The sequence below is a fragment of the Papaver somniferum genome, chromosome 3 (genome assembly GCF_003573695.1).
Source record: "Papaver somniferum cultivar HN1 chromosome 3, ASM357369v1, whole genome shotgun sequence".
Lineage (NCBI taxonomy): Eukaryota > Viridiplantae > Streptophyta > Magnoliopsida > Ranunculales > Papaveraceae > Papaver > Papaver somniferum.
In genome coordinates, this window is record NC_039360.1 from 66,375,048 (window position 1) to 66,397,118 (window position 22,071).

A 22,071-nucleotide genomic window follows, 5' to 3' on the forward strand; every position below is an offset into this window, starting at 1 on the left:
TTAGCGGACATTAATTCATCATCTTCTTCATCTTCTACTTCTGCTAGTACTATTTCAATTCAAGCTTCATCAAGATGGTTATGAAAGTAACGATATAGGTATGACTCAATCAAAGTAAATCAGTAAATCACTTATCTGATTTTTGGTAATTTGTTTGATGAACTCTGGATTCTTCATAATTAATTGAATGTTTAGTTTAATTTTTTTAATTGCATTATTGAATCTGAGCTAGGGTTTTATTTGAGATGGATTTGGTTTTAGATGCAGATTAATTTATTCATCAAATTAATTTGTTACAGAAGATGGAGAAGATATAGTGGTGCTGCTGAGAGATGCATTAAATCTGATGAAGAATTAATTTGTATTTCGATCTGAAGATGCAGACGGGGTTCTTGAAGATGATTGCTAGATTTGGGGTTTAATTCAATTTATGTTTAGTTATGTTTATGTCTCTATGCAAATAATCATTCCATTGTATCTCTGCTCAGTTTCTTAGGAAACATTAATCGATTTTGTAACATGGGTTCTGATATTTGGTTTGAATTTTGTGGATTCTACTGAGTTTGAAAGTTTCATAGATTAAAATTGAGGTTAATTTGGGGGTTGATATTTTGTTCAATTGAAGTATGGGAAAAAACCCGGTCCCGGTTAGAACCGGACCTGTATAACCGGTACAAGTACAGGTCCAGGTACATGTACAGGTACCGATCCTCAATATGAAGACCCGGTCAACTCCAGGTACAGGTACCGGGTTCATAAGAAACCCGGACTGTACCGTCCCATTTGCAGCTATAATTATTGGTGATGGGAATTTATGTGGATGGGAAATAGGAAAAGTAGGGTTAGAGCAACTGCAGTGGTGCGATCAAAACCAAAGATCAAAGATCAAAAAAAAGACCAAAATTTGGGTTTAGTCCGTGGTGTGACGCAACGGTACATGATTAAAATTTCGTCAGGCGGACTTTAAAAGTCCGCCCCATTAAAATTCCATCAGGCGGACTTTAAAAGTCCGCCCCATCCTTTGTAAATTTTAACAGGCGGACTTTAAAAGTCCGCCTCATTAAAATTCCATCGGGCGGACTTTAAAAGTCCGCCCCATTCTTTGCAAATTTTAACAGGCGCCTCATTCCTTTTTTTTTTATTTAATTAAAATTTCATCGGGCGTAATTTAAATCTCCGCCCGTTAACAAGCGTACTTTAAATTTACGCCCAGCATCAAGCGTACTTTAAATTTACGCCCGACTATATTAGAATTTGGGATTTGGTCGCGACCATATTTGGTCTGGAATTTGATCTTTGGTCCAAATTTGATCTTTACTCCGTCCCACTGTGTTAGGATCTCATCCCATAAATTTGGTTATACTCGCGCACTGTGGATGCTCTTAGGAAATAGGGAATACCAAACCAATGATAATAATGCTTTAAATATTTGTGTAGACAACTTGAGAGACGAAATTTACCAGGCGTTTTACCTCCAGAGCTTGTCAAGCTTCCCTACCTCGAAGTACTGTAAGACTCGTTACTCTATTCTTCTCTCTACTGTCCATTCCTTTTATTGAGCATGTCCTAACTTGTTAATTTTTGTTACTCCACCAGTGACCTTACTCTTAACTATCTCAGCGGTACAATCCCTAAATCATGGGGTTCAATGAAATTGATAAAAATGTAAGCATAATCTCTACATTTCATTCTCCTATTGATAATTTGTAATTGCATTTGTTAGTCAAATACCATTATGATTAGATCTTACTGAAACAAATCAATGCAGATGTCTCATTGGGAATCGATTATCTGGTTCAATCCCGGAAGAGATAGGAAATATCACTACCCTAAAGGATTTGTAAGTTTTCCGTGTTCATTTCTCCTCTTGTCAATCCAGGTATACATTTGTTATTCAGGGATGTTATAATCTAACTGAAACTGCGGTTTATTTTCAGTTGGTTGGACTACAATCAATTCTCTGGGCCTCTTCCTCAAACACTTGGAAATATCGTAGGCATAAATCGAATGTAATGAATTTCGGTGCTGACTGTTTTCTTACTCGTTTATTGGTAATGGTTGAAGTATTGTACTTAAAGAGGATTTTAATTGGTATATGTGATTGTAGATGGTTAACGTCCAACAATTTTACTGGGGAATTGCCACAGACATTTTCTAAGCTGACCAACTTGACGGACGTGTAAGATTTATAAGGATTTCCAAGTTTGATTGATTGAACCATATCTAAATACTTCATTCCTGTGCGGTAAATGGTACTAATGTTTTATACTTGTTATGCAGACGGATAAGTGATAATCAACTTAGTGGAAAGATACCTAGCTTTATAAAGAATTGGACGAACCTTACGAAATTGTGAGTTTCATATTAACCTTTTGAGTTCCGTTTGTGTTATATTATGCAAGTTAGAATTCACTAATCTCTCTCCTTACGTCTAATTTATTTGATATCTGCAGAGAAATGCAGGCAAGCGGTTTTGAAGGGCCAATTCCATCAGGCATTTCTGTCTTGGAAAAATTATCTACACTGTTAGTTGTCTAGTCAAATTTTTATATTTCCAGTATGCCCATCCTGCTTATTTCTTCTTGATACAAAGTAGTTCATGCATCGAATGCTGCTTTATTTTGATCGTTAATGCTACTTGTCCAGATTTTTCAATTCTTTCTATACAAGCTTGGCCCATTACCTTCGAGTTGTTTCACATGTCTAACGGGACGCCTTATGCAGGAAAATAAGTGACTTAAAGGGTACAGAAGGTTCTTTTCCACCACTTAATAACCTGAAAAGCCTGAAGTACCTGTGAGTTGAACAACTCTCTCTCTGTCTCTATATATAACCATAAACACTTCTTTAGTTTCTCTTATTCAGAAAAATTTGTGTCTGTTATCTTTTAGTCTTGTAATTTGAATTTTCTTTTATTTGGTTGTGCCTAGAATTCTAAGGAGTTGCAATATCAACGGCACATTGCCTGACTACCTTGGCAATATGACAAGCCTTAAGGGCTTGTAAGTACAATCTCAATTACATTTTCTTTACTCTTCCAAATTTCCAATACTAATGGAAGGATATTATGCTATGGTTAGAATGTTTACCCCATTGTATATTTTTCATTACCATTTTAGTTTTCACATGGAGTATTATATTCAAGTCCAAGCACAGTGTCATACAAACTATATTGATTTTGTTTAACTAAATGAACATTATGGTAAATATGGTACTTTAACTGTTGTTGAATCAATATTTTGATTAAAAACGTGATATTCATTATTCAGCAAACTGGAGTAACATGTTTTTGTCACTACAATTTTTCTTCAGCTGTGACAGTATAACAAATCATGCTTAAACATATTAGTGTCGTTCCCTATTCATAAAATACCTTTCTGTTAGTAAGCACAAAGCGACATCCAAAACAAGAAACTGAAAACAGAGTTTAGTTTACATATTCTGAAGGCAGTTAGAAAGTAGCACAGTTAGAAGAGAATTTTCTATTCGAACAACGCTCTTTACTATTGTCTATCTGCCTCTTCTTGCAGAGATCTCAGCTTTAACAACCTTTCAGGAAAATTTCCAAACACCTTTGCTCGCCTTGCAGAGGTTAATGATTTCATGTAAGAAATTACATTATGCTTTTCTTGTCACATAAAACTTAGGGATACGAGATATGTATGTCTAATTCAATCAACTCAGCTGATCAATAGAAAATAATTTATGATGAATTGAGTTTCTAATAGGTACCTAACTGGCAACTTTCTGAATGGCCCTTTACCGAATTGGATGCGTAATGGAAAAGTACAAAACATGTAATTTTTACTTCCTTAGTGCTTAATCATCAGAATTCATCGTGATGGCCATTACGTTGTGATGTGTAGGTTCACAAATCATGCTTAGGTGTTCTATTATTGATTACTCATATTGCGTTATTCACGTGTAGTGATCTTTCATACAACAATTTTACACTGGAGAATTCACAGGGTTGTCAATATCGGACCACTATGTGAGTAAAACTCGTATCACCCAGCTTGTACTTTTCTTACTTTGTTAGGTTAACTAATCATATTAAATATACCTTTGTGATGAATTTCATTTCACATTTGATGTATTGCTTTTTCTACAGAAATTTATTTGGAACCTCTTCAATGAGAAACAACTCGTAAGTTTCCGATAATGTTTTTCTTGATAATTTGAAATATAAATTCAAGAGATGCTTACTCATAAACTGATCTCACAATCTTGCCATGCTCTCTTCACATTGATTAAATGAAGTACTGGCGTACCTCCATGCTTGAAGAACAGTCTTTTTTGCCAACCGAGTAAGTCTATTCTCTTGAAATATTACGAATACTAGAGGTTGTTTTCTTCTGAAGAATTGACAATAGTCTAATCTGTTTTGCCAGCTTAAAAGTTAAAACGGAGTTACTTATGGCCAGAGAAATTGCTAATCTAGAAAAAAAAAAGGAACTAATGAGTTGGAAAATTTTAAACTGTATCAAAATTCAGGACTTCATGTCCATCTATACAGATGTTAACAATTACCTTACACTTTTCCAGGCCGTCGTTCATTCAATATAAATTGTGGCGGAGGAGAATATGTTTATAAGGACGGAAACGGTATTAATACGACATATGATGCTGATAAGGATCCAGGTGGTGCTTCAGAGTTTCACCAAAGCAATAATTGGGCATTCAGTAGCACTGGCGATTTCATGGACAACAGTGATGGGGACACTTATACAATTGATAGTGCAAATACATCACTCTCAATGGCTGATCCAGAATTATACTTGACAGCACGCATATCCCCCCTCTCTCTAACTTATTATGGGTTTTGTTTGGTTAATGGTAATTATGTTGTGAAACTCCACTTTGCCGAGACAATACTTTATACTAATGACTCATTTGATAGTCTTGGGAGGCGCGTATTTGATGTCTACGTTCAGGTAAAATATGCAACCCGAAAATACAGTATAACACGTGAAATTTTAATTGCTGGACTATCTTACGAAATTCTGTACCTAACTTGATAGTTATTGTAGGGAAACCTAGAGTTGAAAGATTTTGATATTGTGAAAGCAGTGGGTGGGGCTGGTAAGGTGCACATTGAAAGTTTACCTGCAGTTGTGACTAGTAATACCTTGGAAATTCGGTTCTACTGGGCTGGCAAAGGCACACAAAGGGTCCCTAAGAACGGAATCTATGGTCCTCTTGTTTCAGCTATTTCTGTACTAAATACTGGTACTGCGCATGGCTTTTTATGCATCCTTTTAGTTAACTTCGCCGCAAGCCCACCTCTCTCCACGCACTTGCTATGCTAGTCTGCGTGGGCTGGCAAACCAAATGATTTGACTCTGTATTTGATGATGTCTCTTGTTTAGATGTAGTACCTCGTGGAAAAAAGATCGGTGTTGTGGTGGGCATTATTGTCGCTTCTGTATTATGTCTTGTGTGCAGTATTTTGGGTGCTCTCTGGTGGAAGGGTTATTTGGGAAGAAAAAATGAGATCGATGAAGGTAAGTCTATGCCAGACACTTATGTTTGATGATATGAAGTTTAGGGATATTTTTAGGGCCGTATGGGTGTCCATATTTCTTAGCTTCGCGATGTTGAAAATATCTAAAATTTTACGTTAAGCCGGAAGTTGACAGTTGACGACTCTCTTTGCATGTGACAAAACTTGAGGCCATGATAAATAGATGATTGCAATATGATGTTAAGAGAGGACGTATTCTGCCATATTAATATCCTAAAATCAGGATCATTGAGTATCGGTATTAAATTGAGTCCATGGTTTATCCTAAAATCAGGATCATTGAGTATCGGTATTAAATTGAGTCCATGGTTCGTTGACATAATCATTTTGTCCAAGTAGAGCATGTTTAGGATCCTACCCAAAATTTCAGAACTGATATTAAACACAAAACTAGAATGTGCATTTATAGTTTGTTGACATTCTTCAAGTAAGAAAGATGGATCTGATAAATCTATAAGCATGGAAGAGACACCTTACACTTTGAGGTGCCATTTTGCTTAGATGGAAACGTTTCTATAATGTTCTTGAGGTGTAACCTGCATCGAGCCAGGTAAGTGTATGTTATTTATTGTACACAGTAGAAGGACTAGTTTTCGTTTTGGTTTGGCATAAGGTGCATGCCTTCAAGCAAACTTCAATTCCTTATACATTTGTTTTTCTTGCATCGTCTCCCGACTAACGTCGGTTGAAATTAACTTATGAATTTTCCTACATGCTACTCTGTGTGTACGAACATCCATAAAGTCTAGTACCGTTTGTTGCATGTTTAATTCCCCACACACTTCATGATCTTCATTTTTCTGACTTGTAAGATTGTCGTTTTAGAAAAGAAACACTGATGAACCTTTTTTCCTGTAATATCTATTTGACAGAGCTGAGAGGTTTGGACCTAAACACTAATTCCTTCACGTTAAGACAAATAAAAGCTGCCACAAGCAACTTTGCTGCTGAAAACAAGATTGGTGAAGGTGGCTTTGGACCCGTTTATAAGGTATTACATCAAAAGCATTGGTGGAATCATTATCTTGAATCATGTCTGTTGGGTTTAAATAGGTGCATCCAAATATTACTTAATCTCATGTACAAATGCAGGGTCATCTTTTAGATGGCACGACAATTGCTGTTAAACAACTATCTTCCAAATCTAAGCAAGGAAATCGTGAATTTGTGAACGAGATTGGAATGATTTCTGCCCTACAACATCCCAACCTTACAAGGCTTTATGGATGTTGTATCGAAGGAAATCAGTTACTTCTCATATACGAATACATGGAAAACAATAGTCTTTCGCGTGCTTTATTTGGTGAGTTTTTGCCATCTTTTCTTTACTATTTCGACAACACACTGGGCTAATATAATAATATCAAAGACTAAGGTACACTAATCTTTTGGTTATTGTACAATATTCTCTTGTTTATTATAGGGGAAGAAGAGGTCCAATTGAAGCTTGATTGGCCAACAAGACACAAGATTTGTGTGGGTATAGCCAGGGGCCTAACTTATCTACACGAAGAATCAAGACTGAAGATTGTTCACAGAGACATTAAGGGTACCAATGTACTTCTTGATAAGGATCTTAACCCAAAGATTTCTGACTTTGGTTTGGCAAAACTTGATGAGGAGGATAACACCCATATTAGCACTCGAATTGCGGGCACTCGGTATGTTCGCATACTTTGTAGTAGGTTTGTGTAGGTGGGTGCTAAATGTATTCGGTATTCTTCACAATATAAGTAGGCATACTTCGATTCTTTCCTCTTGAGGCCTCCTAGATATAAAATTTTTGTCTGGATTCTGGTGCTTGAATAGCTCAACTCCTACTGGTTTTGTATGAAATATAATGGTGTATAATCTTTACTTTACAGTGGCTACATGGCACCAGAGTATGCATTGAGAGGCTATTTGACAGATAAAGCAGATGTTTACAGTTTTGGAGTTGTTGCATTAGAAATTGTCAGTGGGAAAAGCAATACAAGTTACATGCTAAAAGAAGCAGATTGTGTTTATCTTCTTGACTGGGTAATAAAATCTTTTAAAGTTCTGCTTTTGGTGATTCTGGTTCTTTTGTGTAGTACTGTCTGATTTCTTAAAGGCCTAACCTTGCAACCCTTTGGTCCTTTTCTATATATACATATCCTTTTTGACTCAGGCTTTGATTCTTCAAGAAAATGGAAATTTGATGGATCTGGTTGATCCAAAGTTGGAATCCGAATTCGATGAGGAAGAGGTTCTGCTGATGATTAATATAACTCTGACATGCACCGACACATCTCCAACACGAAGACCCAAAATGTCTTCGGTAGTCAGCATGCTTGAAAGACGGACTCCTCTTGATAAACTTGTTTCGAATCCAATAAGGGAATCTAGAGATGATTTGAAGTTGAAAGCTATTAGAGACTATCATGAGCAAAACCATGGCGAAAGCATGACAGATCACAGCCAAGCACAGAGTAATTCAAAGGATTTCAAATACTCAGAGTCATCAACATCTGCTGTTGATCTTTATCCGCTCGTTATGGATTCAGAGTACTGGAATAACAGAGAGCGCTCGGAGACTTGTGTTTGAACATATTTGAACCATTAGGTTGTATGCGTACATTAAGACCTAGGCACCTAGCTATTACACATCATGTAATAAATATATTCAAGTGTATAATCATATGAAACAACTTGTGTCAAAGTGAAGTTAGTTATTGAGACAGATTGCCTTAGCTTGGTTGAAGCCATCAAGAGAGAAAGCTCGAATCTGCCTTGCGAGCTGGGAGTATAGAGGCATAGTTGAAGACATTGCTTTTCTGTTAAGCTCAATTTTTTTTTTGAAGCACTGTTAAGCTCAATAAATGAACAGTCGGAGTTGAAAGCCCACCAATAGATTAGGGAATAAATGTGCTCATGAACTTGCAAATCATGCCCGAAGTAAAGGAGTCTCTTTCAGCTGGATTAATAGATCACCCGACTTCATTTTAAGTTGTATTTATTCAAACAATTCTACCACTTAATCAACATGGTAGGGGTGTGTGGAAAACTGTTTTAAAATCCGCTCAGTTCTTGATGATCATTTTATTTTTCAGTTGAAAAATGGAAAAGGTATACGATTCTAGATAGACAAATGAACAACAAATGGACCTTTCCAAAGATAGGTACCCTGCGGTCCCTGCAATTTATAGAGTTTGCTGTCAGAAAAATGATTGTATTGCAGATATGATACAAGGAGGGAGGCAGCGGAGGCTATGTTTCAAATCAGAAGAAATGTTTCGGCTAATGAACAATTGGAATGGAATCTCCTTTGTAATGAGCTTGGTGCGGTACCGGAGTTGGTTGCTGAAGAGGATTCTGTCGCAATCTTGGAGCCATTCTCTGTTCAGAAATGCTATGAGATGCAAAATGAAGATGGGAATAATTAGTTATTCTAGCAGCAGCAGCCTAAGCGAGAAGCAACAAGTGCGCTTCTTCACCCAAATCCATGTCAGTCCTTCTCGTCGAAGATGCATCTGCTTTATTCTTTCCATGTGACCCAGCAACGGCAGCAGGTATGAATTGCCAAGCTGCCTTCCCATCAACCGATAAGTTAATAAGAGACCAGCAAACAACTAAATCAAAAAGTAATTCAGGGAATACCCCAAACCAGTCATTGCTAGGTGTAAGAGAAAACCAAACTTTTCTTGCTACTTTACAGTGTATAAGCAAGTGACCAACTGATTCTTCATTATTGCCACACATTATGCAAGAATTATGAATTTCAATGCCCTTCCTTATCAGCAAGTCTTTTAGACGCCTTCAACACCGCACACCACATAAAAAAATTTAACCTTTGGCGGAATTTTGCGGTTGAATATAAAATTTGTAGGGAACCATCAGCAGCTGTAAGAGGATACAAAGACTTGACGGAATATAACGTCAGCAGCAAGCTTCCACTTCACTACTCGTACAATCGAAGCAGAACATTGCTTTAGCCTTCCATAAGGTGAGTTTTCCTTCTTCTCTCTTCTGGGTTTTAGCTTAAGGTTTCATGGTCCATTTTTAGGTTAATGTCAATTTCCCAATTCTAAATTTGAACTTGTTCATACTACTTCGGATAATAATTCATTAATGCGACTGAGTTTGGTAGTTTTTATACTAATTGAACTACTTTGTCATCTATTTCTAGTATTGTTTTATTGATTTCTAAGGGGAATTTCTTCAGGAATGTCTACGACAATATCACTGGGTTTGTTAATGGGTTTAGTTGGATATGCTTATCGAGCAATTCAACCTCCCCCGCCAAGGATTTGTGGCTCTTCAAATGGACCACCTATTACAGCATCTAGAGTAAAGCTCAGTGATGGAAGACATTTAGCCTACAAAGAACATGGAGTTCCAAAAGATGAAGCCAAATATAAGATTGCTTACATTCATGGGTTCGATTCGTACAGACTTAATACCATACCCCTATCTCCAGTACTTTTCTGTTCTTCCGGTTTCCTGTTTTAGTTTTAGTTTTTAGATCTTTGGGAGGTTGATTTATTAGTTTGATTGGTAATTGTAGGAACTTGCTGAAGAACTTGGGATATATATGGTGTCATTCGACAGACCTGGGTATGGAGAGAGTGATCCAAATCCAAAACGAACTGAGAAGGGTATTGCATTAGATGTAGAAGAGCTTGCTGATCAGTTGAATCTAGGGAACAAATTCTATGTACTTGGATTTTCCATGGGAGGTCAGGCGACATGGGGCTGCCTCAAATACATCCCTCACCGGTATAGTTCACCCATTGATTTTGTAAACTTAACTGTTAGTTTATGAAGCTTGATATTTAGAAGTAGAACATTGTACTTGAACGGGGAAGATATAATGATGCATGAAGTATAACAAGTAGAATATAAGATTTCTGATAACAACAAGCAGTAACTATCTTAGTAAAACTCAATCGAACATTTCTGGTCTGTTTTTTGTGCCAAAGAGTAGTAAGAATCGAACATTTCTGGTCTGTTTTTTGTGCCAAAGAGTAGTAAGTCGCATAGACAAAGTTAGATTCCCAAGTTGCTATACTGTTCTGTACCTACATCTGGATATCGTGTGTTAATAGTGTCTGCCGAGTTTGATTCTTTCTCATTTGAGAACCCTGGAGTACTTGCAGGTTAGCAGGAGCAACACTAGTCGCTCCAGTTATCAATTACTGGTGGCCTGGTTTTCCTGCCAATTTGTCTAAAGAAGAGTATCAAAAGCAGTTTCTACAAGACCAGTGGACTCTTCGAGTGGCTCATTATGCCCCATTCCTCACCTACTGGTGGAACACTCAGAAATTTTTTCCTGCTTCAAGTGTGGCATCCAAAGCCCCTGGGATTTTTTCTCCTCAAGATGCAGAGCTCCTCCCCAAGATTCCTCCGGTAGATAAGGTATTTGCTTTGTTTCTGCTCTAAAGCCCAGCCAACTAAGTTGATAAAATGCCAAACTGGAATATCAGGCTATAATTTTAACTATTAGGTACGTCACTCTATTTGCTAGCAAGTAATCGCTCTCTTGCATCCTCAGGCACCAATAAGGCAGCAAGGTGATTTTGAATCACTTCACCGTGACCTTAATGTTGGTTTTGGAAAATGGGAATTTGATCCAATGGATCTTGAAAATCCATTTGCCGACAGTGAAGGTGCAGTCCACTTGTGGCATGGAGACGAAGATTTGTTAGTGCCTGTTAGTCTGCAACACTACATTGTAGGAAAGCTCCCATGGATTCAGTATCACGAATTGAAAGGTGCGGGACACTTGTTCCCTTATGCTGACGGTGTGAATGATGCCATCATAAAGTCACTTGTACTTGGAAAAAAGAAATAGGGCTAAGTGAACTCTTCCTGTTAGTTGAGGGTGCATTTTCATTGGAGTGAAATGGTATCCAAAAATATAAAACACTCCATAACTAATGTAAGATAAAATGATTACACATACCATTATCTCTTTCTTACAGTTAGGTTGTGCCTGTATTTGTATGTGGTGATAGGGACCGAATGAGTAACAAAATGAGGAGGAGAGAATTCTTTTGTTTTGCTTTTTACTTTATTTTCTTGGGAAATCTACAAAACGGTCCTACAATTGGGACCCGATTTACAAAATGGTCATACAGGTACAAACCATTAACAAATCAGTCACACTTCCGTCAGTTGAAGGGTTAAGTCGGTAGGTCCCTCCAAATCAGAGTTAAATCAGGTAGTGAATTTCCGTTTTTGTCCCTAACCTAACTATACTAGATTTTTAACCGTAGATATTTTTAATATTAATCTCTAGGATCGATTAGACGGTGAGGAACAAACAGATTAAACTCAAGTATAATAGATCTGTACCCGTAGATCGTTTTACGTACATCTCTAGGATCGCTTAGACGGGTGTGATTTGTCAGAACTAAATCGGGTTTATAACAGTTTAAGGTTTTATTTCCTTTTCATTTTTTTCTGCCGCTTCTCTCTTTCCATTTTCATTATCAAAGCTCTGCAAAAATGGCGATTCACAGAGGATAGAGAGATTTCGAGTGACAGAAATCGCAAAACAGATAGTGGAAAGATCATATAGTTCTTGTGTATAGTTTGTTAATCCTTGTATGGTGTTTTTGTGATGATTTTGGAGGAAAATCTAGTAGCTGGTTGTTGAATATGGTGGTTTTATTAAAAGAGATTAATACAATATTCGCAAACATAACGAGGTTGGTAACCACAAACCCATATTGTGAATTTCTTATTATTCTCAGAAACCTTAATTTAACGATTTTAGGGATTTTTTTCATAAACCCTAATTAGGGAAAATTGAAGATTAAAATCTGTCATGTACGGTTGATGGTTGTGTTACTCATTGATTGTGTATTGTATTTTGTTATGTGTCTGTACAGGAAATATGTGAAGAACCTAGTTAGGGTTTGCAGAGAAGAGATGATGCTGGTAGTAAATTTTCCCTAATTTGTTGTTGTTGGTGGATTGGAGGAATTTGAATGCTTTGCAGGAATTGATGAAAATGGGTTTGTTGATGGATCTGAGATATGCCCGATTTATCCAGATGGGCTTGTTTGAGCTCAGACTGAAATATGAAGAAGGTGTTTACTGTTGGTGGAATGAGTTGGAGGTGATGTTTCTGTGAACGGGATTGAAGCTGAATGGTGTAAGAAGAAGTTGTTACTGCAATGGATGTGTGCAGTTTTAGATGGCTCTAATGTTGTGGTTTGAGAATGAGTAGGAACTGAAACTGCAAGGAAGGAGATTATGGAGCTGGCTTGGGCAGACTCCAATGTGCAAGTGGATGGGTTTGCTGGTGGTTGTGTTATACTGTGGTTTACGGGTCTGGTGATAGAGATGGAGTTACAATACATACAGCTGAAGGTGAAGCAACTTGAATGGGTTCTGGAATTGATTTGATTTTGTTGGTGATTGAAGTTCGTTGTACTGGTGATGTCTGAAACAGATGGGAATAGTTATTGCAGCTAAAAGCATTGCAAGTATTGAGCTGAAGCTGGTGCTTGTATGTAGAAATGGGTGATGTGTTGTTGTTGAGGACAATAACAAGGTCTGAATTGCAGTGGTGATGGTTGTAGCTGAGTTGAAGTCTTAATGCATCTAAGCTTGATGTTGCTATGAGGTGGAAATGTTATTTTAGTGAGATGCAGTATGTTTGGCTTGTGTTTTTTACTGATAGATGGAAGGGATATAGAGCATAGGGAAGAAAGTTGCAGGATGAACGCAAATGGCTCAGGCCTTGGCAATTAGACTAGTCAGCCTGAGCCAGTCTTCTAGGTCCTGGACACAAAATTGCCACCACGTCAGCGAGATGCCACCACGTCAGCGATGGGTTAACTGTGGTTAACATTTTCCTGAGTTAAGAACGACGGTGTTTTGGGGATAATTAACCCCGTTTTTTGCAAAACTGTTATGTCGGCCATAGTAGGATCATTTTGTAACCAAATTATAAAAGTAGGATCATTTTGTAACTGAATTACAAAAAGTATGACCATTTTGTAAATGGCCCTATTTTCTTTTGCTTCTGTTTCTGTCATTCTAGATTGACTTATATCCACAGTGGTGTGTGCCTGTACGGTACAAGCTAAATCTATATTCTATATTTAGCTTTAGCAGATGGTTTTGCTCGTGTGGGCAAAAAATTTAATTTACCAGACAAAAAATTTAATTCAGCTGGGCTCTATTTCTGATAGATTTTCGCCTTAAACTGCTTCTGAGACTGAGCTTCATCGAAGGTCAGTCTCAAGCCGAATATTTCGCGTACCATTTTTACGTATTTTTCGGACTGAACTGAAACGCTTATTACACTCTTCCTCCATTTCTAGAAAAGAGGTATTATCTTTTTTTTTTTTTGCAAATTGGTAATATATTAACCAAACTAACTTGAGGGGTTAGCAATCTTAATTACATGATGAGTATAGCTATCTAATGTGGAAGCGATGAGGGATTTCCCCGCATTAGATTTATCTACTTCTAAAGCATTAACAATATAAGGAGGAAGAATAAGATTCCAATCTAAGGTACAGCGAAAGAGTTTTACTTCTTTTGCCAAAATATCCGCTACTCTATTTGCCGTTCTAGGCACTAAGAAAAAACTTAGAAAATTTGGACATTCCCTGACTTCCAATAAAACTTCCTCCATGATTGCTTGATTTGTCCAAGAGATAGAAGATTGAATTCCATTGACGTAGTCAAAAAGATTCTTGCGGTCGCCTTTAATGCTGAAATTTGAGAGTTGAAGCTCCTTAGCCCATTTTGCTGCCCGTAATAAACCTACTGCTTCTACTTCTTCCGGAGATGAAGTTCTTGATGATCCAGCTCTTCCTTGTTCAAATTCACCTATTGCATTTCTAAGGATTAAGGCAAAGCCTGATGGATTGTTAATAGATAACCAAGTTGCATCTATATTAATTTTAAGAGTATTTGTTCCTGGTGGTTTCCAATCTTCTGTACGATGTTTGGTCAGGTTCTGTCCTTGTACTCTATCATTCCCTTTCCTGTTCCAAAATGTGATATGTCCCTAAATATCTAATGCTAATTGGTTAGCTGATCTATGCTTGTCTTGGAAAACTCCGTTGCACCTTTCTTTCCATATGAACCATATTTTAGTTAAGATGACCTCTAAGGTTATAATACTATTGGGATTACTTAACCAAGAGTTGCGTAAGTTTAAAAATCTGGCACCACCATCTAAGTTGAAAGATACCAGGTTAGGAGCTGGAGCTCAGACAGATTTAACATAACTACAATGAAAGAACAGATGTTCTGTAGTTTCGTGTGTTTCACAATCAAAAGTACAATTTGGATGAATATCTCCACGAAATTTGTAAAGCTTTGAATTAGTAGAAACTGCATTCTGTAAACGTTTCCATGTGACAATTTTAATACTCTGAGACACATCTAGTTTCCATATGCTTTTCCAGAAAGAGTCAGGCATATTCAGGTTATTGGTATTGATTTTGTTTTCATTCAATTTTGCATACATAGATTTGACAAAGAACTCTCATGTGTTTTTCAACAGCCACCTTAATTTGTCAGGTCTTGTATTCCTAGTTGGGAAGAGTCATACATTACAGTTGAACGTTGAGGTTATCAAAGGAATATTCCACTTTTTTGTTCAATCACAAGTGTTAAATGGTTGTGGAGATTGTTTTTATGTTGAGACATGGTATCACCTAAGTTACGCATCCAATTATCTTCCCAAATATTTATGCTTTTGCCATTCCCTACCTCCCATATGTTGTTTTGTTCCACTAAATTGATTCTTTTACTAATGCATTTCCAAATCCAGGAGCTATTTGGGGCAGCCTTAACTCTAAAAACTAATTTATTCCTGAAATATTTGGGTTTTAGTTGAGATGCCTTGGAGGGAATCAGGTCCAGTGATGAGTCTCCAAGCTAACTTAGCAATCACTGCTAAGTTAGTATTGTGAGCATTTCTGAAACCCAAACCACCTTTATACAAAAGTAAATTTTAGGGCAATACTCTCTAGTGTTAGTTTCTTTTCCCCACCAGAAATCTCTTTGAATTGCATCTATCTTTTTAGAGGTATTATCAATTTTTTATTTTAGACTAAAACTAGGCCAAATTGAACAAACAAAAGTAACTCTTTTCAAGCAACGGTGGAGTAGTACATTACTATCCTTCCTCTTGCTTAGCTTACGCGCTACATGGCCAACCATTAGATCACGATGTTGGCTGTTGATTGAGTATGCGGCGTATGTGCTCATATTCGCTATAAAAACTTAAACCACCCCCAAATGATCATTGGCTATGCATTTTTTTTCTATTATTTTTTTTATTTTAATAATAATTTAATGTATTTTGTGTACTGAATTCATATTCCTAAAACGAATTATACACGTATGTATGTCGTTTCGAGTTAGTGCGAAATCATCAATCGTTGACCAAATTTTGACCAAAATTGATTTTTACAAATCCGACCTCGTACTTCTCACCAGACATTTGTCAAATCCTGAATTTATAACTTGGGTCTCAAATAGGGCTCAATTTGAGAGTGTCAGTAAACCAAACCCAATCTTAGAACCCTAGTTAGCAATTCGAGATAAGGGAAAGTTCGATATGGTGAACGTATAAGTATTATTCGTTTTGACGGAATGTAAATCTGGTCCATTATTCGTTTTAGTATAATGTGGAAAGTAAAGTAAAGTATTAATTTAATTGCAATAACAATAATTATAATGCAGAAAGTAAAATATAGTCAGACAACAAAATTTTGTTAACGAGGAAAACTACAAGGCATAAAACCCCCGGGACCTAGTCCAATTTTGAATACTTTCATAATTAATCCATTATACAAATTGACTCCCGCATCTTCGTATAGCGTATCCAGGTAAATACCCCTAATTACTACAAGGCATAAAAACCCCGGGACTTAGTCCAGTTTTGTATAACGGCTTAATTCTGAGAGTATTCAAAACTAGACAAGGTCCCGGGGTTTTTCTGGACTTGCTATAGATCCTATAGTAAATCGATTTCGGAGCATGACTATTATCAAGTGAATATTCGTATTGTCTGGACTTTGTCCATAAACGATCACACTTGGTATCAGACTTATAGGTTGATATAAAAAAATTGTGGTGTATTTGGGTACCCTTGTCTTTTCATCTATGCTCCGAAAAAGGCATCACCAAGAAAATACAGAAAATACACTTATGGGGATTGAAAGCGAAGATTATCTTTTTTCTTTTCTAGTTTCTAATTTTTTTTTAACTTAGATGAAGATGTTGACCAGTAAGACCCAAACTGGGTTTCAAAAAAAAAAAGAGGTAACTCCTCGATGCAAAGATGGGTTGAAAGGGAAAAACTAAAAAAATTTGATAAAAAAAATCATCATCTTTCAGAAGACTAAAGATGAGTTTTCAAAATAAAGTAATTTAAATAAAAAATAGAATTCACTTTTTACAACAAAGAAGAGTTTCGAAAAACGAAGTTTCAGAAGATTTTTTTTTAAAAAAATCTTGAAACTGGAAAGGAAAAAAATAAAAGAGGACAAAGATTTCGGAGAAAGTAAAGAATCACTAGATCCAACTTTGAGGAACCATTTTGGAAGCATAATTTCCCTTTTCTAAAACCCCAAAATGAGATGGCGAAAAATCTCAAAGATAGAAAATTAAAGATCCGGGATGATGACGCCAATGTGAGAAATTTAAAAGGAGATTATTACATGTCCCTCCGATCCCGGAAGATTTACTCAAACGCTGCAATCCAAACTGTTTTTGTATTTTTTAGGGTTTACTATTTTAGAGAAGAGAGAAAGGAGAGTACATAGTTTAATGGTAAAGTTTATCTTTAGTTCCTTGTGTATCTTTTTATCTTGTTTGTTTTGTTCTTATTAGATTGAGTCACTTTTTATGCTCATTTTTCGAGTCTTTATTTCTTTTTGTAATCTAATTATTTAGGTGCAATGATCTCTTAAAAGACTGCAAGTGTTTGTTATCTAGTAATAATAGCTTTAAAGTTGTTTATATTAAGTATGTACTCTCCTTTATCAGAGTTATTTTATGACCAAAATAAAGCAGCAACATTTTTACCTTCGGCATAATCATCATCTTCTTCGTTTAGTAGTTTGGGTTTCTTCTTTTGATAGTGTTCATCAGTTTTTATTGGGTATTGTTTTAAATTTATGTAATCTTAGTTTTGGGATTTTGTTTTTTGATTTATATTGTCCGTTCTTTTCTTCATTTAGTTGAAGACATACTCAAGTGGAAGAACATGGTTATCTATGGAAAAAAAAATCAAATCCAGTAACTACAAGAACATCATCAGCACTAACTAAGGAAACAAAGACACTAACAAGATCAAGATCATTCACAAGTTCATCAATTAGAACAAGTGTTACTAAGACTCCTAGACAATTCGTCCTGATTAAGACACCTAAAGACCTATTCAGAAGGCTCATGTTACTGTGATTCTTGTTACTTTAAATTTTGTAAAACCTGGTACTTTGAAAACTTTAATAATGTTACTTAAATATACATGTTCGTGAAATCACGGGGTTGGATCTGATTCAACCACTGCTTTGTGCAATCAATCAAATTAGTTCTCTTTCAAAACTAATTAGCCATTGTGATACGATTTGGTCTCTTTGGAACTCGGAAATGGTGGTTAAGTCTGTAAAATCAAGATGATTAGTCAAGAACTAGGAAGATATTATGAATCCGATGATTGCGTAATGAAATTCAAAAATCCTGTAATTGTTTCCGATATCCAAATCAGTCATATTACTGTAACTTACTGAGAATTTTCCTCTTTATGATTTTTTATTTTATTTTGTGTGTCAAAAATCATCTAGCTGGCCGGCTTGCTCTCCGGATTAAAAATTATTGTATTAAGCATAACTGAGTTTCCTTTTCACTTTTTTTTTTGTTAAATCTTGTAAAGAAGGAATCTTTAGTTGACGTCTGTAAATATCTTCTAAATTAATATAAGGTGTACTAGATTTGTGCTTGTGCTACGCACCGGGCATATTTTTACACTAACTTTGTTGTGCGCAAGGCTTCGCGCCTCCCGTGGCAATGCATTTTTAATTTGGTGTGTATTGGGGTTCGACCCTCCCCATGGCGATGCGTTTTTTGATTTGGCTTCGCCACGCCCCGTGGCGATGTATTTTTGATTTGGTGTGATGGGGGCAAATACATTAAATAGGTGGAGATATGTGTAGATTTTATTTATTTTTTCTTTTAACTTGATGTAGGCGGGGCTTTGCCTTGCCCCATGGCAATGCACTTTTGATCTGGTGTGTGTTGGGCTTTGTCCCGCCCCGTAGCGATGTATTGATGTGGTGTGGCAGGGAAAATGCTTTAAATAGGCAGAGAATATGTGCAAATTTTATTTATTTTTTTCTTTTATTTTTGCGGAAAGTATGTGGAATTTTTTCTCCTTATATATTAATTTGAAAAAAGAGTCATAATATTTATTTTTTCCTTTTATTTTTGTAGAAAATATGTGCACTTTTTTCTCTTTTATATGTTAATTCAGGAAAAAGAGTCCTGATATTATTTTTTCTTTTTATTTTTGTAGAAAATATGTGGATCTTTTCCCCTTTATATATTAATTTGGAAGAAAATCCTAATATAGCAGTTACTCGATTTCCAAAGTGAATTCGGACTTCTATAAAATTCCAAACACAGTAAGTTAGGCTTTCCTTCTAACTTTGTAATTTTCAAATTAATAATACATTACCAAGTGTCCTAACTTAAATATTGAATTTGGTTTCTTATTTTAAAATTTTTTTCCTATTCTTTTTAAATCAACCATACGTTGTCAAGTGTCCTCACACAAAACTCAAAATAAAGCCTATTTCACCTAAGAAGCGAGGTTTCCTCACCGTCTAGGCCTTTAAATCTTTAGATATCTTGATTAGCTTTATCCCGAGCCGCCGTACAATCCCAGCTTTCCAAAATAATAAAATCTGAACCGTTATAATATAGATGAGTAGTTTAGTGCAAATGTATTGATTCGTGCACACATTAAGGTGAATAAATCCGCATCATAGTTGATGATCAGAATTTTTTGAACTATAATTTTAGTCCAAAGAGATGTATCAGAGTGATCTGCATTTTTTACTCTAAAGTTTTCGTCCAAAGTGAACTAAGAGTGAGAAGTCCCGAAACTTTTAGTTGGAATAATACTATCAGCAGCATTCAGTGTAGCTATCGATCCACCTGACGGCTCTAATATTCTAGATACTAATATTATAGGAGTTTTCCCAGAAGATAATTTAACAGTTGTACCGGCCATCAAACATAGTTCAGGAGATGAGGTAATGTAGTCTAGGTGCACTGGTTTTTTAATACACTTAATTTCTAGTGAATAAGAATTTGTGAAAGCAAAAATACTACTTGCAGGGATCCCACAAATGATTTCAAAACTTGAAAGATATAAACAATACAATACACTACGAATTCATGGACAACTTTGTTACAATGACCTCTTTAATTGGCTGATCAAAAAACAAAAAAAAAAAAGACTACCACCTTCTTGTTTTGTGATTACTCAACTCGTTTAATGATCATCTTTCTACAATGCGACTGTATTGGGATGCTGCCGGGGGGATTGTGAGCTTTCTCCTATCATATTTGTTGTGCACCTTAGATTGACCAACTTGTAAATACTAACCGAAATGAGTATGGCTGCAACTTTAAGAAATATGAATTAAATGAATTAAAACCTACCTTGAGCCATTAAGTTACATCGGCCTTCGACCCTGATGTTTTCTTGGTCCGGGGCCTCCTGCCCCGGCTGTAGCCCCTTAAACTTTGGTAGGAATTGATATTTGGCATCAAGGTTGGCCGTTTTTACAAAACTAATCATAAAAATTCAAGGTGACCAAACTCTTGGTACAAAAACCTCACTCAAATATTAGGATCCATAAAAACTCCATCCTAAACAAAATTGATACAAAAACTCCAAATTTTTAAAAATTGATACAAAAACCCCAAATTTAAAAGTTGGTTTCATCAAATTTTATTTTGGTTTCATCATAAAATTTGATGAAACCAACTTTTAAATTTGAGGTTTTAATGTTAATTTTGTTTTGATGGGTTTTTGTGTTACTTTTGTTTTGATGAGTTTTTTGTGGAAGAATGGTAACACCTCTGGGATTATAACTTGCCGACCGCCGTTTTTAATTAAGAAATCTAATCATATCTGGAAACCTAGTCACAGCAACAGCTTTTTCCGGGGCATGATCGGCTCCTGGACCAACTGCTTCAGTTCCAAGTTTGGTTTCCTTTCAAAAAGCTTAAACATATTAGCTTCCGGTTCACATTATCCCCATCATATTAGGCAGTACAAAATATGAGATTTTGCATATAATTCCGATAGCAATGCTTATGAACCAAAACGGGGAAAGTCCTGGGAATCGAGACACGTACCATGGTTTTGGAATTAGAACAAAGTCAAGTCTTTTTATTGATTATTAGTATAGAATATAATCGCCGCCTTATCATGTTATAGTTGGAGCTGGTGCTGTTTGTGATTTGGCTGATGATGGATAATAGGAAGAAAGTTAACTGGTTTTGCTGGACAGCTTCCCGAACGTTATATTAGCACCGTAGCTGACTCCACCTATTATCAATTTCTATGAACTATCATCACCGACATAAAATGGAGCTGTTTGTGGTTTGGCTGATGAGCTCTCTACTGCTGTTGCTTTCTAAAATTTCTACTGCTAGTGATTAGCTAATCACCTCTAGATTCATCTCTACTGTTGTTCATGCTCTTAGCCTGCATATCCAGGGTCTAATCAATCTTAATGGACTTTAGCAAGAAAAAATGAGGCGAGTGGAGCTAACAGTTTCATATCCAGGGCAAAAGAAAGAAAAAGTATTTGACTAAGAAGTAAAGATTATGACTGTTTATCGCAAGAAAAAGAGAAGGGCGAGAGAGAGACAACTTATGGTTAGCTTTATTTAGCCTAGTTTAATTGGGGTCATAACTTCTAATTGGGACCATGGAATTTTGTTTGCCCCCAAATTTTTTAGGGGTGTAAAAATCGGAAGATGAATATACTATTTTATCCTTGATTAATATTTTTTTTTTCAAGTAACGACCCTCATTAACGACCCTTCACCAACATTAACGACAGTTTAGGGTCGTCATATACATCATGATCAAAACAATAATGACTCTAAACTGTCATACACTAACGACTCTTTTTAGAGATTAACGATAGTCTATAACGACATTTCTAAAACATTAACGATTATTTAAGTGGTCAAATGCGTAACCAAAACAGTAACGACCCTTCCAAAGGGTCGTCAGGCAATTGATCATTTTTATGACAACCCAAAACTGTCGTACATTTCCGCCATTAATGAATCTTCGACAGTGTAGAGTCGTCACTTAAACAGTCTAAACATTAACGACTGTTGAGGGTCGTCAATGAAAATTTAAAATACCCTGACGATTTTTCAAAACCTGGAAAAGTTGCAGGTTTGAGTCGTCATTTTTGGTGTCAATACATTGACGACTCTTTCTCTGTGTTGTGACATACATCTAATCCATGGGAGAATTTAAGATAATCTTACCATCAACACAATCATCTTTG

At 36.2% G+C, this 22,071-nt stretch overlaps 2 protein-coding genes and 1 long non-coding RNA gene across 5 annotated transcripts; all 3 read left to right on the forward strand.

The window, feature by feature from the left end:
- The first annotated feature begins 716 nt into the window (after positions 1 to 716).
- Positions 717 to 8,387, forward strand: LOC113359532 (probable leucine-rich repeat receptor-like serine/threonine-protein kinase At3g14840). The gene is made up of 23 exons (XM_026603147.1): positions 717 to 841; positions 1,438 to 1,509; positions 1,597 to 1,665; positions 1,769 to 1,840; positions 1,938 to 2,009; positions 2,108 to 2,179; positions 2,281 to 2,352; positions 2,454 to 2,525; positions 2,725 to 2,796; positions 2,931 to 3,002; positions 3,531 to 3,605; positions 3,729 to 3,797; positions 3,929 to 3,991; positions 4,112 to 4,147; positions 4,261 to 4,307; positions 4,546 to 4,934; positions 5,031 to 5,229; positions 5,370 to 5,504; positions 6,397 to 6,515; positions 6,617 to 6,827; positions 6,948 to 7,185; positions 7,390 to 7,543; positions 7,674 to 8,387. The coding sequence occupies exons 1-23, from the start codon at positions 717 to 719 to the stop codon at positions 8,088 to 8,090; spliced, it is 2,922 nt and encodes a 973-aa protein (XP_026458932.1). The 3' UTR covers positions 8,091 to 8,387.
- Positions 8,388 to 9,156: 769 nt separating this feature from the next.
- Positions 9,157 to 11,545, forward strand: LOC113356371. 3 transcript variants are annotated; one of them, XM_026599483.1, is made up of 5 exons: positions 9,157 to 9,488; positions 9,708 to 9,961; positions 10,050 to 10,261; positions 10,642 to 10,900; positions 11,037 to 11,545. In XM_026599483.1, the coding sequence occupies exons 2-5, from the start codon at positions 9,710 to 9,712 to the stop codon at positions 11,334 to 11,336; spliced, it is 1,023 nt and encodes a 340-aa protein (XP_026455268.1). In that variant the 5' UTR covers positions 9,157 to 9,488; positions 9,708 to 9,709; the 3' UTR covers positions 11,337 to 11,545. The 3 variants fall into 3 exon arrangements, with proteins under 3 accessions (XP_026455268.1, XP_026455269.1, XP_026455270.1); XM_026599484.1 differs by lacking the exon at positions 9,157 to 9,488 and adding an exon at positions 9,539 to 9,628; XM_026599485.1 differs by lacking the exon at positions 9,157 to 9,488 and having other exon boundaries at positions 9,789 to 9,921.
- Positions 11,546 to 11,948: 403 nt separating this feature from the next.
- On the forward strand, positions 11,949 to 13,611 carry LOC113356373. Its single transcript, XR_003362955.1, has 2 exons — positions 11,949 to 12,195; positions 12,379 to 13,611. It is a non-coding gene; the product is annotated as an uncharacterized LOC113356373 (long non-coding RNA).
- The last annotated feature ends 8,460 nt before the right edge of the window (positions 13,612 to 22,071 follow it).